Source organism: Cynocephalus volans, chromosome 2 (genome assembly GCF_027409185.1).
Source record: "Cynocephalus volans isolate mCynVol1 chromosome 2, mCynVol1.pri, whole genome shotgun sequence".
Classification (NCBI taxonomy): Eukaryota; Metazoa; Chordata; class Mammalia; order Dermoptera; family Cynocephalidae; genus Cynocephalus; species Cynocephalus volans.
In genome coordinates this window covers 89968020-89981344 of record NC_084461.1, presented here as the reverse complement: position 1 = coordinate 89981344, position 13325 = coordinate 89968020, and the positions used below count along the sequence as shown (strand labels likewise).

Here is a 13325-nt window from a genome sequence, read left to right as displayed (position 1 = left end):
ATTATACCTGGAACACAACATGCAATACACACATCCATTTCTCCAATGTGTCATCCTAACGTGACTCAATATTTTTAGAAGGTATCTAGCCTGCTAATGCACTCAGAGTGTCTACAGCAAAGTAAAAAAATGAACACCCAAACTCCCAGCTGGCTCCCACCTCCCAGCAAAGAATACAGCAAGCTCTGCATTCTGAAATCTTTTGCACTGCCTCGTTAAAACTAAAAAGCAGAAAAGAAACCAAACACAGAAGAGAAAACGGCAAGTGCAGGCAGTGAGTTCTGATAAAGAGATAAAGCACAGTGCCCCCAGCCTCAGGTCAGAGTTCCCAGGAAGAGCCTGTCCCCCAAGCTGCGGGCTGAGGGCTGTCCTCCAGGGTTGAGGATTTTGATTTATCATCTGTCTTCCACATCACTGACCATAAGAGCCTAAGGCAAATGGGAGATCAGATAAAGAAAAGCATGAACCAGAGGCTATTAGTCACAGTGAACACACCAAGAACAGGGCTAGGAGGACAATGCCAATGGTGAGTGAAATAGCAGAGCTGGCCCAGCCCTTTTAGACAGAGCATGAGAAATTGTCTTTGCTGAGGTGCCTATTTCCATTTCCTTTCTATTCATGACCCCCTTTACTTTGGTTGATTTTTTTTAATTTCCTTCCAGAATAGAATAGAAGCCAGAGAAAGGACATCTATGGACATAAAAAGGGAGAAGAGAGGCTCCATATGGACAATGGATAAATTTAGGTTTTCTGACTAATTGCTCAAGTATTCAGGTTGTCGTAGCAATAGAACCATTTAGGGCAGTGGCTTCCCTAAAGTCAAACAGACGTGGAGCTGATGTCACTGGCTCTGTGAGTCAATGACCTTTGGCACAGGATGATCATCAGATAATCCCTTTGTGCCACACCTGCAGAATCATGTCTGGGAAGATGTTACTCTGCACAACAGTAGCCTCCCACCCCTGGCTATCAAGAATCCAGAGTGCCTGGGCCTTCTGCACCAGCTGGATGGAAGAACAGACATGTGGGTCCAGCGCTATTGCATTCTGAAGGACGGTTGCTTGTATTTCTACGCTAGCATTCGCTCCACCCAGGCCTCAGGTATGGACTCAACTGTCACTCAGTAGTAATTACAGTAATATTAGAAATGACATTTTGGCTTTATTGAGCGAATACCAGGCCCTGTGCTATGTGCTTTACCTAAATTCGTTCATCAATCCTCCAGAGAAGAGGTACTACTACTGTTCCCATTTTACAGATTAGAAAACTGGCTGCAAAGTCTACATAACTTGACAAGATCACGTGTAGCAAGTAATGAAGGTGAAATCTAAACACAGCCAGACCAACTCTAAAGCTTGTACCCTTAACCCCACACTTTTACTTCTTGGAAAACTGAAAAATATACTCCATCATGGTCATTGATGACATTCAGATTCAATGCCAATAGATTTCGTAGGTAGTGACTCCACCCTCTTTTCATAGTATTCTTAATTTGGACAAGTGAGTAACAAAAAGAACATTAACTGTCTGTTTTCCTTAGGCAATTTGCTTAGCTTCCTAAAACTTAGTTTCTTCATTTATAAAATGGGAATAACAGGTATCTATTTCACAGGACTGTTGTGAAGATTGAGTCATTGCAATTAAAGTGACTAGCTCTCTCTATAAAGCTCTCAAGCTCTGTCATATATATGTTGTTATTTTATTATACATATTTATTAAATTATTTTATTTTATATATATTTATAAATATAAATATATATAAATATATATATTTGTTAAATTATTTTATTATACCTATTTATTAAATTATATGTAATATTTTTAAACTATATATATAAAATGATCATATAAACAATATGATTTAGTAAGATAATTATACCTGATTTCAACAAAACAGATTATTTAACTTTTTTTATAATTGTGGACAAAATAAATTATTGGTGTTTTATTTGCAGTTGAATTTTTTTATCATATGAATAATCCTTAAATAATTAGCAGTAGTGAGCATCCTGGAATCTCGTTCTTTTGATTTCTTTCTTTTTTTAGCATCAATGCTCATGTTTAATTAAGCTAGATAGACATTTTACATGGGAAGGAGTCATCGGTGACAATTTCTACCTTCTTGGAAGTGTATAAGAGGTACAAAGTGAGCATCACACTGTGGTCCATTCTTCATCTCTCAGGATAAAGAGTGCAGTGACTCTCCTCCACTTTCCCATTTTAAGCCATGACTCAGAATATCATTCAACTACGAAAACATAGACAGTCTCTCTAAGCACTTACCGAACAGGCTGTTCCTATTCAACCCCAAAATCCAGCGCTTTAAAAGCTGATACCAGGATGGAAATTAAGGTAAACAAAACAATTAAACCTCCAAAGAAGTCATTGACTGGGACTTTTATTATAAAATATCACTATAAAAGTTTGAACCCTTTTAATTATTAAGCCAATTAAGGTAATTTTCTAGAGACTGTTTGAATGTGCAGATTACTCCAAACTGAAATGTTAACCAGGTGCTTCCAAACTTCTGGAGCCCAAAGAGTGCTCCTGATTCCAGGAATTTAAAAATAGTAATGACAGTCTCTAGGTGGCTTTCCTTATTCCAGAAGGTCCAAGGAGGTCCTAATTGAATAGAAAGTCCTAGTTAAAGAGCTATGAAACTGCTCTATTAAATAGCCTAAAAATTATACCTGCAAAAGATGCAGTTATCATTAGTGAGTACAGCACTTGTACCGAGCACTTTGTTAAGTGCTTTTCCTTATCATTTCGTTTAATTTCTACAATAACACTATGAGTTGGTTATTGTCCCACCTTAAGGTTTGGAAACTGATGCTTAGCAAGGTTAAATAATTTGCCCAAATTCCCCTGGCTAGTAAATGGCGAAGACAGAATTTAAACCCAGGTAGCCTAAGTTATGCCAACAAAAAGAAAAAATTGATAAGTAGAAAAAAAATGGAAAGCTTGTTTATGCTCAGCTCTTATTATTGCACACCTCTTTCCAGAACTTTCAGTAGTTCTTTGTTGCCTCCAGAGCATTCTAGGGCCTTATACTTGGTCCTGTTTCTGGCTTTATCTTCCACTCTGTGTTAAAGCACCTGTACTCCACGCAAACGGGGCCACATTTTATTTCCTGAGCACACCCCACCTCCTAAACATTTTCCTGACCCTATGTCTTTTCTTGTACTAGTTCCTTCCCTTGAAAATCCCTTACCTACTGGTCACCCAATACAAGTTGTCTGGATTCTACCTGTCCTTCAAACACTTACTCAAATGTTGTACATCTCTGCTATAAAGCAATCCCAGAGGGTCCTAGAGGAACAAACTTCTTCCGTTTTTTGAACTTATATATCTTGTGACACTTATCACTCTCTACCTTGTATTTTATCTCTCGATGGCCATCTTATCTCTTCTAAGGGATCATATGTGCTTCAGAGCTGACTCTATATTATGGATACTCAATGAATGAATGAATGAGTGAATGTGAATGAATATTCAAGTGACTTCAACTGGCCATCGTTCCATGGAGTTTGAGTAGTTTGTCATCCCCTCATTTAATAGTGTAGATAGATTAGAAGATTGCGAAGTTAATTCAAAGGCAAAACCAGAACTCAGCCCACCACATGCCTGGCCTTTCCACCCCCATATCACACCTTTCCAGGTATAAGAAGTTATCTAATTTCTCTTTTTAAATTCCTCTCTTGAAAACATTATTTTGTGATTAATAAAAATATTTAATCCCAATCTATCTGTTCTTTCCCAGCCTTACTTCTTGAATATTCCTATCTCTACAAGTCCTCAATTTCTAGCCCAAATGATCTCAAATATGGATTAAAAGAACATTTTCCTTATTGAAATTCCAACAGAAAATGTATATCTAGGCCATGTTCCAAAATAGAGGCCTGTTATTTTTGTTTTTACATAATTCTGTCTTCTTGAATAAAAAATACCATTTGTCTGAGCATGCACCTTGGTCCAGAAGGTGAACTTTTTTGCCACCCCTTCCCCACTCCCACTCTGGGTGGGATGTGGTGCTGCTGGGTCCAGATGGAGGCTCTCAAAGGCTGATCAGCTGCTACCCTTCTTCAGGGTTAAGGTGGCTGTGTAGGAGCTCTTCTGAAGTCCTCTACCCTTCCCTAGATTTGTATTTTAAATTGAGATCTACATCTTTTTTTTTAAGAGTCCTGCTCAATGTTCTTGTACATCTTAACTTGAATCATGACCTGAAGCTCAGAGCCAGTGATGCAGCACAATTAAACTTAAGATAGGATGGAGCATGTCCAAATCTCCTGTGAAAAGTTCTCAAAAGAAATATGCTCTTTCCACTTCCTCTAAGAACACTGTTCTAGTGAGCCACGTTTTTTCAGAGGGCTGGTCCATACTGCTTAGTTGTATTGCAGTGGGACAGTAAGCAAGTATTGAATGCTTCTTGTGTGTGAAAGACTAGGAGAAGCACTTTATGTTCATTATCCACATCTAATCTTTACTGAACATCCACTGTTATCACCCCATCATAGAAGAGAAACTAAGGCTTAGAGAAGTTAGCTTATGTGCTGGTGGTTATCCAGATTGATTAGAGATAAAATGTGAGCAAATGTTATCTGAATCCTATGCTCAAATTCTTAGTCACAATGCTATGTGTAGTGCCCCTGGCAGAAATTAGTGTTCTTAAAGTAGCATTCGGTCAGTAATGCTAGGTGTCTGATCTCTGCACTCTGGACATCAGCACACTGACTGCAATAACCAGGATCTACTCAGGTGAACTAGTTATAAGAACCACAGGAGTTGTGAGGGTGGCAGAGGAATTTTTTGAGAATGGCTGAACACATGCTATGCCCTGAGTATTACAGGTACTGAAATACCCAGTTTATCTTGAGCCTTTTATATGCATAGAATATGAATCACTATTACATTCATAAACATTATGCAGAATTCTAACACTCATTTTCAATTCTTCTAGGTGATGCTAAGTAAGTGACATTTATGCTTGTCTGATCTATAACTCCTGCTTTACTTGTATTGTCCAAGCTGTTTAGCTCTTACACATCCCACCCCGGTCTGGTTCCTTGCTCTCCTGCCCTGCAGAGGTCATAACCTTGAAGAAGGCCTTCATTACCATTTACATTCCCATCAGTATTTATCAAAATGCAGACTTTGACCCCATTAGTGAGACATGCAATCAACATAGTAGGTTGTGACCAGTATTTTAAAAACAACAGGATAGAATTTAATTGAATATAAAATATCATGGTAAATCAAAATGTTTCAGAAAACTATTGGTCTAATAATATGAAAACACAGAGGTTTGTATATATTACATCTTCGGATCACAGCCATAAATAAGTTTGAAAAATACTGAAATACAAAAACACTTAGTTTCTGCATATGTGCTTATTCAAATGGTCAGTTTTATGTTCAGAATCTTAAGAATATTTAAAGACAGTTCCTTTCTTTTAATTATCTTTGTAATATGCCTGCCACTAGTCCTTTTGTTCTCGAGACCCAGACTTCTGTGGTCACTACTTCATAGAGATCTGGTCCCCTGACTGTAGCGTTTCCTCAGTTGCTTTACTGTTTATTTTTACTTATTTTATTTTATTCTTTTATTTTAGTCTATTGCTTTATGCTCTTCATTAGAGATCTGGGAGACCTCATATAATATTTCCTATCTCTGAAGGTATCATAGTATTGTCAGCATGACTTATTTCTTGTAACAGTTACCTGAGATGCTCAGAAAATACTAGGAGAATACAGGGAAAAGATAAAAGTAATATGAGGGGGAAGAGCAAGAGATGAGAAGCAACACAGCTCTACTTTCCTGTAAAAACCATTTTAGACACTAATCCCACATTTTACTTTCAGCTAGATAAATATACCTCTAATGTGTAACACGGGAGTTGGAGATAGAGCCTCAGCAGTTCCCTGAAGGCTTTCCTTAGTGTCAAGGAAGGTGTTTGTACTTTAACAATATGTATTGCTGACTTGCCTGTGCCTACTATTATTAAGAAGTCGTTGTGTGAGTGTTCCTGAAGCCCCTTAGTCAAGTGCCTCTACATAGACCTGAAGCCACTTGTCATTCACCACACAGTTGATTTTTCCCCTTTATCTCTCTCCAGCAAAAGCTGGAAGTAACAGATTGTGACTGTTGACTATTGTTCTTGAATAAATCACATCAAGGTCTGTGTGTACTTCTCAGAAAGATATATTTTACATCATTGCAACAAATGGAACACATAATGCTTGCACAGTTCTTGCAAGAAATCTCTGTCTAAACATTGTGCTGGCATGCTAATTACTGCTGCTACCTAATAACAGAGAGACCAGCCCCATGAGGTCACCTCAAATGAAGTGATGGAGTTATAATTGGATGTCTTTACTGCCAATCATTTCTACCCTAGGACTGGTTAGGAAAAAAAAGAGTCAGAAAACCTTCCTGTTTTCAAACACCTTTTGGACAAAACCTTCTATTCATTTTCAAAATGGGAGGAATAAAAGAGAGTATTCATATGTTCTCAGACATGAAAAAAAGGAAATCTCAAAAGCAGGAAGAAGCCACAAACCAGTGCAGCAACATATAAATGCTGTGTATGATTGTTTGGAGCAGAGAATTATAGATAGCAAAATACTGTTAGGTATCCTATAGTCTAGCACATTGCTTATTCTACTTGTAGTATATACCCAAAGAAATAAAAACATACATTTATGCAAAAACTTGTATATGAATGTTCATAACAACAGTATTCACAGTAGCCAAAATATTGGAGAAAACACAAATGTCCATTAACTAATGAATGAATGTATATCCATGCAATGGAATATCATTTGGCAATAAAAAGAAATGAAATACTGATGTATAATACAACACGGATAAACCTTGAAAACATCATGCTAAGTGAAAGAAGCCAGTCACAAAAGATCATATACTGTATGGTTACATTTATATTAAATGCCTCAGAAAAGAGCCCAAACCTATAGAGACAGTAAGTGGATAGGATTGCCTGGGGCTAGGATGGGTACACCGGATGAGGGGTGACTGCCAACGGTTATGGGTTGCTTTCTGAGGTGGTGAAAGTGTTCTAAAATTAGAATATGGTGATGGTTGCACAACTCCATAAATAAACTAAAATCATTGAGTTGTATACTCTAAATGGGTAAACGTTATGATATGTAAATTGTATCCCAATAAAGCTGTTAAAAGACAATAAGAGGGTACCTCAAAAAGTTTATGAAAAGATCTGTAGTATCTTTCAATTCTATTTTTCCATGAACTTTCTGGTGTATATATATATATACATAAAGATATGTATGTACCTTTATGCTAATATTAATATATATCTTTGTGCTAATATTTTTATATATCTTTATGTGTATATATCTTTATATGTATATATCTTTATGTGTATACATATATATATCACAAAAAGAAATCACCATCTGGTTTTGGTAAATACCATATTTCTGGGGCCTGCTAAAGGAAAAAACATCTGCCTATTTCTAAAATTAATGCTTTCCCAGAAGTTAGTTTTAAAATAGACTCTTTTAAATGAAAATTTTAAAAGAATTTAATATTGCATCCTTAACCCTCCCCCATAAAATAAGCACATTTTTCTCTAATTTTTAAAGTCCGAAATTCACCCATTGTTTAACAAGAAAAATGTGTGTCCTCCTGACAGTGTACGTTGCTACCATATGTAACCTAAAGGAAAATGAAAGTCGACCATATTCAAAGGAGCAGATTTTTCCTTTGCAGTCCCTTATTAACACATTAGGATAGAATAGTTAGCAGGTACGATGGCAAAACTCCACTTGTCTTTTCACATTATTTTTATTAGTGTAGTGCACTAAAGTGGCTCCTGGGGGGAGTGGGGGCTGAGAAGAAGAGCAAGCAAAAGCAAGAGAGCTTTAAACGTCTAATCATCACTGTTACTAATATCACCTGGAGTTTCTGCAGGAGACCAGACTACCTCAGAGCATCAAGACACTGCAAAAAACGGACAAGTGTTCTGATGTTTCAGAGCCTTCTCCGAGACTGAGATCCTCCTCCCCAGCCCCAAATAATGGAAAGAAAATTCAGGCCAAGCAGTATATAACCACTACATGGATTCAAAGGACCACTGGGAAGAAATTATCTTTTAAAACCAGTCATTTATTCTCATTGTTAATTCAAGCTGGTTCTCTCATATCACCCTGTGGGTTCATATTTTAAATGTGCTTTGCATATGCACAAAGAAGGTGAGAATCTGTGTTGGCTGTAGAAACTGCTGGCAATTTTTATTATTCTTCAGGAAGGATGCTTTCGCAAGGCAAATATTATTTAATTTTCCTCTAATGTGATATTGCAGGTGTCACTCTTTGATACGGAAAATTTTATTTCAAAATGTGTCCGCCAGATAAAGAAGCTAGTTTGGACACACAGCAACCCAAAGCTAAATTCTGAATATGTAGTAAGAGGATTGCAAAAATGGAAACCAGGAAATCCAAATTCTGTTACCAGTCTTGCCACCAATTGTTAGTGTGTGACCATAAATTACACTCCTTTGGAGTCTCAGTTTCTTCATCTGTAAATTAAGACAGCTGGTCCTAGAGGTTTTTTCAGACACAAATTTTCTTGACACCTTTTCAGACATCTTTTCCTTTTACTTTTTCCAATTCCTACTTCTTTTTTTGTTTGTTTTTGTTTTTGTTTTTGTTTTTTACCCTCTGTAGGTGGCATATATCTGCAAGGATATAGGGTGAGTGAACAGACTCTTAGCTTGAAACAATCGGTGATTGAACTCAAACCTCCATCTGAAGAGTTCAAGACTTTCTATTTCTGTGCAGAAAATAAAACAGAAAACCAGCGGTAAGTCAAGGTCTTCATATTTCTTCTTTATCAGTTCTGACAAGGCCTTCTTAGCAAACACTTATCTTTATTTTCCAACTTCAATTCCACATCTTTAGTTACATCCCTCCCTTTTTTGCAGTCTCTATAGTTAATATTCTCCGGGATTTTTTTTTTTTTCTTTCAATTCATTCTACTTTTCTAGAAGTATTTTTTGTCAAATGGAAAAGTAGTTCACAAGTCTTCCCAAGGCAGTGGCTGACTCAGGCTTCAACATAAAAAAATTCACTAACACCATAATCTGTAAGTACTGTAATTTATTAATCCACAGATTTGCTGTTTTGCCTCTTTTCACATAGCTCTTATTGATATGTCCATAGGAATTTGGTCAGTTTGGTTTTGTTATAAGCCATTGAAGGACGCAAAACTTACTTATCTAATTCACGGTATGTTCAGGACCCACGTGGCATGCATACATGGGCACTGAGTTCATAATGATTTTGAAAAAGAAGAACAGTAAAGTTAACAGAGAAAACTTTGAGGCAGAAGAAGTGTTCTAGAGCATGCTTCTTCATCCTTCAAGCCTCCCTGACCTAACACCAATCGCAAAGACATCCAGCCCCCACCCCTCCCCCCGCATTTCCCGTCCCTCAACCTTCCACCTCATCCAGATCCTTTTTCCCAGCAGTCTGGAGGTGAGAAGGATCTAATAAGGAAATTCACAGTAATCTATTAAAACAGATGACATGGGTAATATTTCCAGGAACATTTGCAAGAACTAGATGTACTCTTTTAACCAAAAAATAAATAAAAATAAAACTCCAAGAATGGAATTTCAGGAATCTCTATCAAGTGACTCCTTGAGAGGGAAGGGATTTCTCTAGGCCTTCGTCCATTGCATAAAGCTCGCCTGTTCCACTCATTCCTAAGGATGAGCTGGAGTAGGAGGATAATAAGCATAGGATTGCTAGATATTTTGCCAGGATCTTCTTCCATGGGCTTGTGCTGTACAATCTGGGTGGCAGATTAAGATGGTTCCCTTGAAAGTGAGGCTCCAGTCAGCGTATCAGAGAAAGGATTAATGAAATAGAGTTAACTCCGATGTGATAAAACCCACTGGCTTCTCCAAAAGAGGAGGTTGAATAATCAGATCTCACTGCCCAAACCATAAGTGCATTTTATCAATAAGAAACAATGTTGAGTTATTAGAGAAATATTTCAAAGCATAAAAGCAAAGTATCACAAAGTGTATGGAACTTTGGTTCCACAAGATACCCAACTCTTAAAAAATAAAGTTTAAAGGAAATGATGCAAATCATACTCTCCCCTCAGAGAATCCCAAGACACATTAAACTTTTAGTGTTTCTGAGACAATCTGCTGGAAAAAATCCTGGTTAACTGTTTATGGTCATTGATTTTTTTCTTTAATAACACCTATTAACTGAGAATAAATGTTATATGGGCATGTTTTATAAATCATCATCCAAGAAAATAAAAGGAAGATAGAGGAGAGGAGAGTTAGTTGGAGAGTTTTCTATTGTTTCCAGCATTTAATAAAGAAATATTTTATCCTTATGGCAATATTTGATTACTACATATCTGATCAACTGAAGTTTAAAGTTAAATAAAAACAATAAATATTAATAACAATTTTTAAAACCCTATAGTTCCATTAATCACTATTTACAAACATCATATCCTGCTCTGATTGCATTATTTCCATTAGCATACTTTGTTGCTACCACTGCATATTCCACATTTGGTATTTCTCCTTTTTTATTCAATCCAAAATCTAAGGAGCATGGTTTATCCTATTAATTTCAAAGTACATAACAAAGAGAAACAATTAGGAAATAAATAAAAGGATTTTGTAACATTTCACCTCCCCAGAGTCCAACAATTTGTTTAATGACTTGCTCTCTGCTATTTTTTCCACAGCTGGATTACAGCTTTGAATACATCTGTTAAAAAATGGCTTCCTTTGCATCAGGCTATTCAAGACTTGATGAATCGCCCTCTAGAGGAGACCAGAATGTGAAAGAAACCCTAATTCTTAAAAGAAAGGTTCCACAAAATCATCACCAACTTGTAGGAAGAAACAATACATTTATCATTATATAGCTTTTCATATGAATGTTTCTCCAATATATTAAAACTTTGTGATAAAATTATATAATTTTGTTTTTGAACCACAGCACCAATATCTAATGTGACACTCAGGTTTGCAACGTATATTAACATCATTAATACCCTCATCTTTTCCCCCTAGTGCTGCACAGGTTGGCATCAAAATACAGTATGGCCCCTACTCCTGTCCTTTGAAAGTACAAATACGATAAAAGTTTGTTTATTTTATTTTACATTTTATATTCTTTGCTACATGTTCCATTCTGTATGGCTGTAGGCCTCCTAGAATGCCTTCAGGCAATGATGCAGGAAGCTGATATTTAGGAAAATTATGATCGTGGAAATGAAGTGGCTTAAATGGTGAGTAAATAATTCAGCTAAACGACGTTGCTTCTCTTAGGCCATTTTACAATCAACTGTCCCAGGTGCCTACCAGGACCTCCCAGATGAAAGAAAATAATAACAATTATAATGAGAAAAAGTAAAATAAGGAATTAGACCAAATATAGAGGAGAAAACTCAAAAACATGGGTCTCACCTTTTGCTTGAATTGTCGTCATACTGCAAACACAAAATAAATCAAGAATCCTCTGTTCTTGATTCTGAAGGTAAAATTCAGAGAAATTCAAAAGAAATTCTAAGCACTGGCTTCATTTCTCAGTGGAACAATCACTGTGTGTATCCAAGATGTTGTGATGCACCTGGAGGTCCCATGCCCTCACTGAGGAAACAAGGATCACAGATTTCAAGTTCACCTGTAAGATTCAAGCACTTTGGATCTACTCACACACACACAAAAAATTGTCTTGTCTTTTCATAAAATAATAGATTTCAGAGCTCACAAGGACCTTACAGCTCACCCCCCTCTTTTTTTGTGGATGAGGCTCAATGTTGAAGACCATTTAGGTTGTTAATGGCAGGACTGGAACTGAATCTAGGTCTTTGTCTCTTCATCAAGTTTTTTATATTCATCCTATCACAGTGCCCAAGAAAATGTGGCATGGTTTCACAGAGATAATGAAACCACCCATTACCCAAAGTTGCTGAATGTCTCTAGTCTTTAGCTGAGAACTGAAACACATTGATTCTAGTAATAAATCATGTTTACATTTCTGTAATCTCATGGAAGGACTTAATGTTAATTCAAATTATATCCTTTTTGAGAGAATCTTAAATGTGGAAAAGATATTGAAATCCATGTCATTCTTCCTATACTCTTCACCTTTGCCCCACCAAGAAGACTGTAAAGTCTTCACAAAGATGGTGGCAGCTTGCAGCTGTCGTCCACCATAACCAGGATAAAGGAGGCTTGTGAGTGTGTGAGGATGTGCTACTTAGTTGTGTATTAAGAAAAGCTGCCTAAATGAACTCATGTCGAAAAAGACATGCAGCAATACTTCGGCCAATTTAATATAATCAAAAAATATTCAATTAACAATAACATGTAGCTCTCTGTTCTGAAAATGGTCCTTTTGTTCTCCCAGAATTTGCCACAATCGTAATGAGGTCTTTCAACAGGGCATCAGTAATGCTCATGTCAGAAACCCGGGGCTCACACATCTGCTCCCCAGAGGTGCACTCTGCCTTTCTGGAGCCCTGCCATGGAATGCACAAACTGTGCCATTACCAGGCAGCCAGATAGTGACCATAGCCAACTGTAACACTGGCACAGAGCTTTCTCCTGAAGGAGAAAACAAAAGCAACTACCTGAGTAAAATGTGAACAATTTTCTCTGAGTCAAGCATTCATACAAATTGTTTGAAAGAGAAAACTAGCAACATTCAAAGTTCAGAGTCACTCTCCCAAAACTACTATTGATTGATATTCCTAGTAAGTTCTAGAGATCTAAACAATCCTAGACACTATGCAAAAATTTCTGTGGGTGAGCAGTTTTATGTGGAGAGAGTTATTAGCTTTTATATGATTCTCAAAGAGATAGGTGACCCAAAAAGAACTTTTTAGGTCTAAGTTTTAAGAACATTTCTCAAACTCCACAAGGTTTCCATCTCCAGTAGAAATACAGTATGTGTCACTTAACCACAGAAATGCATTCTAAGAAACACATTGTTAGGCGATTTTGTCATTCTGTGAACATCCTAGAATGTGCTTACACAAACCTAGATGGTATAGCCCACTACACACACACGTAGACTATATGGTACAGCCTATTGCTCTGAACACCATCATATATGCAGTCTGCCATTGACTGAAATGTAATGTTACACGACTGTAATAGGGAAGGAGAAAGAAATGCAAGACCAGCCTTCTACATCTGACTGCACATTTTAGGGTTAGTCTTTTGCCAAATTGAGGAGAGAACTCCACAGGCCCAATGTCAGTCAATAAGTGTCCATTGAGCACCTACTGTCGGCCACACTTA

The 13325-nt window shown here is 37.0% G+C and overlaps 1 protein-coding gene across 1 annotated transcript in view; it reads left to right on the top strand.

Annotated features, from left to right (window-relative positions):
• LOC134370543 (uncharacterized) overlaps positions 1-10856 on the top strand; it is a 118813-nt gene extending 107957 nt beyond the window's left edge. Inside the window, exons 10-12 of the mRNA XM_063087615.1 lie at positions 915-1101; positions 8704-8839; positions 10757-10856. Of these exons, the coding sequence (XP_062943685.1) occupies positions 915-1101; positions 8704-8839; positions 10757-10856 (423 nt within the window). The remainder of the gene's footprint in view (positions 1-914; positions 1102-8703; positions 8840-10756) is intronic.
• Positions 10857-13325: the final 2469 nt, after the last annotated feature.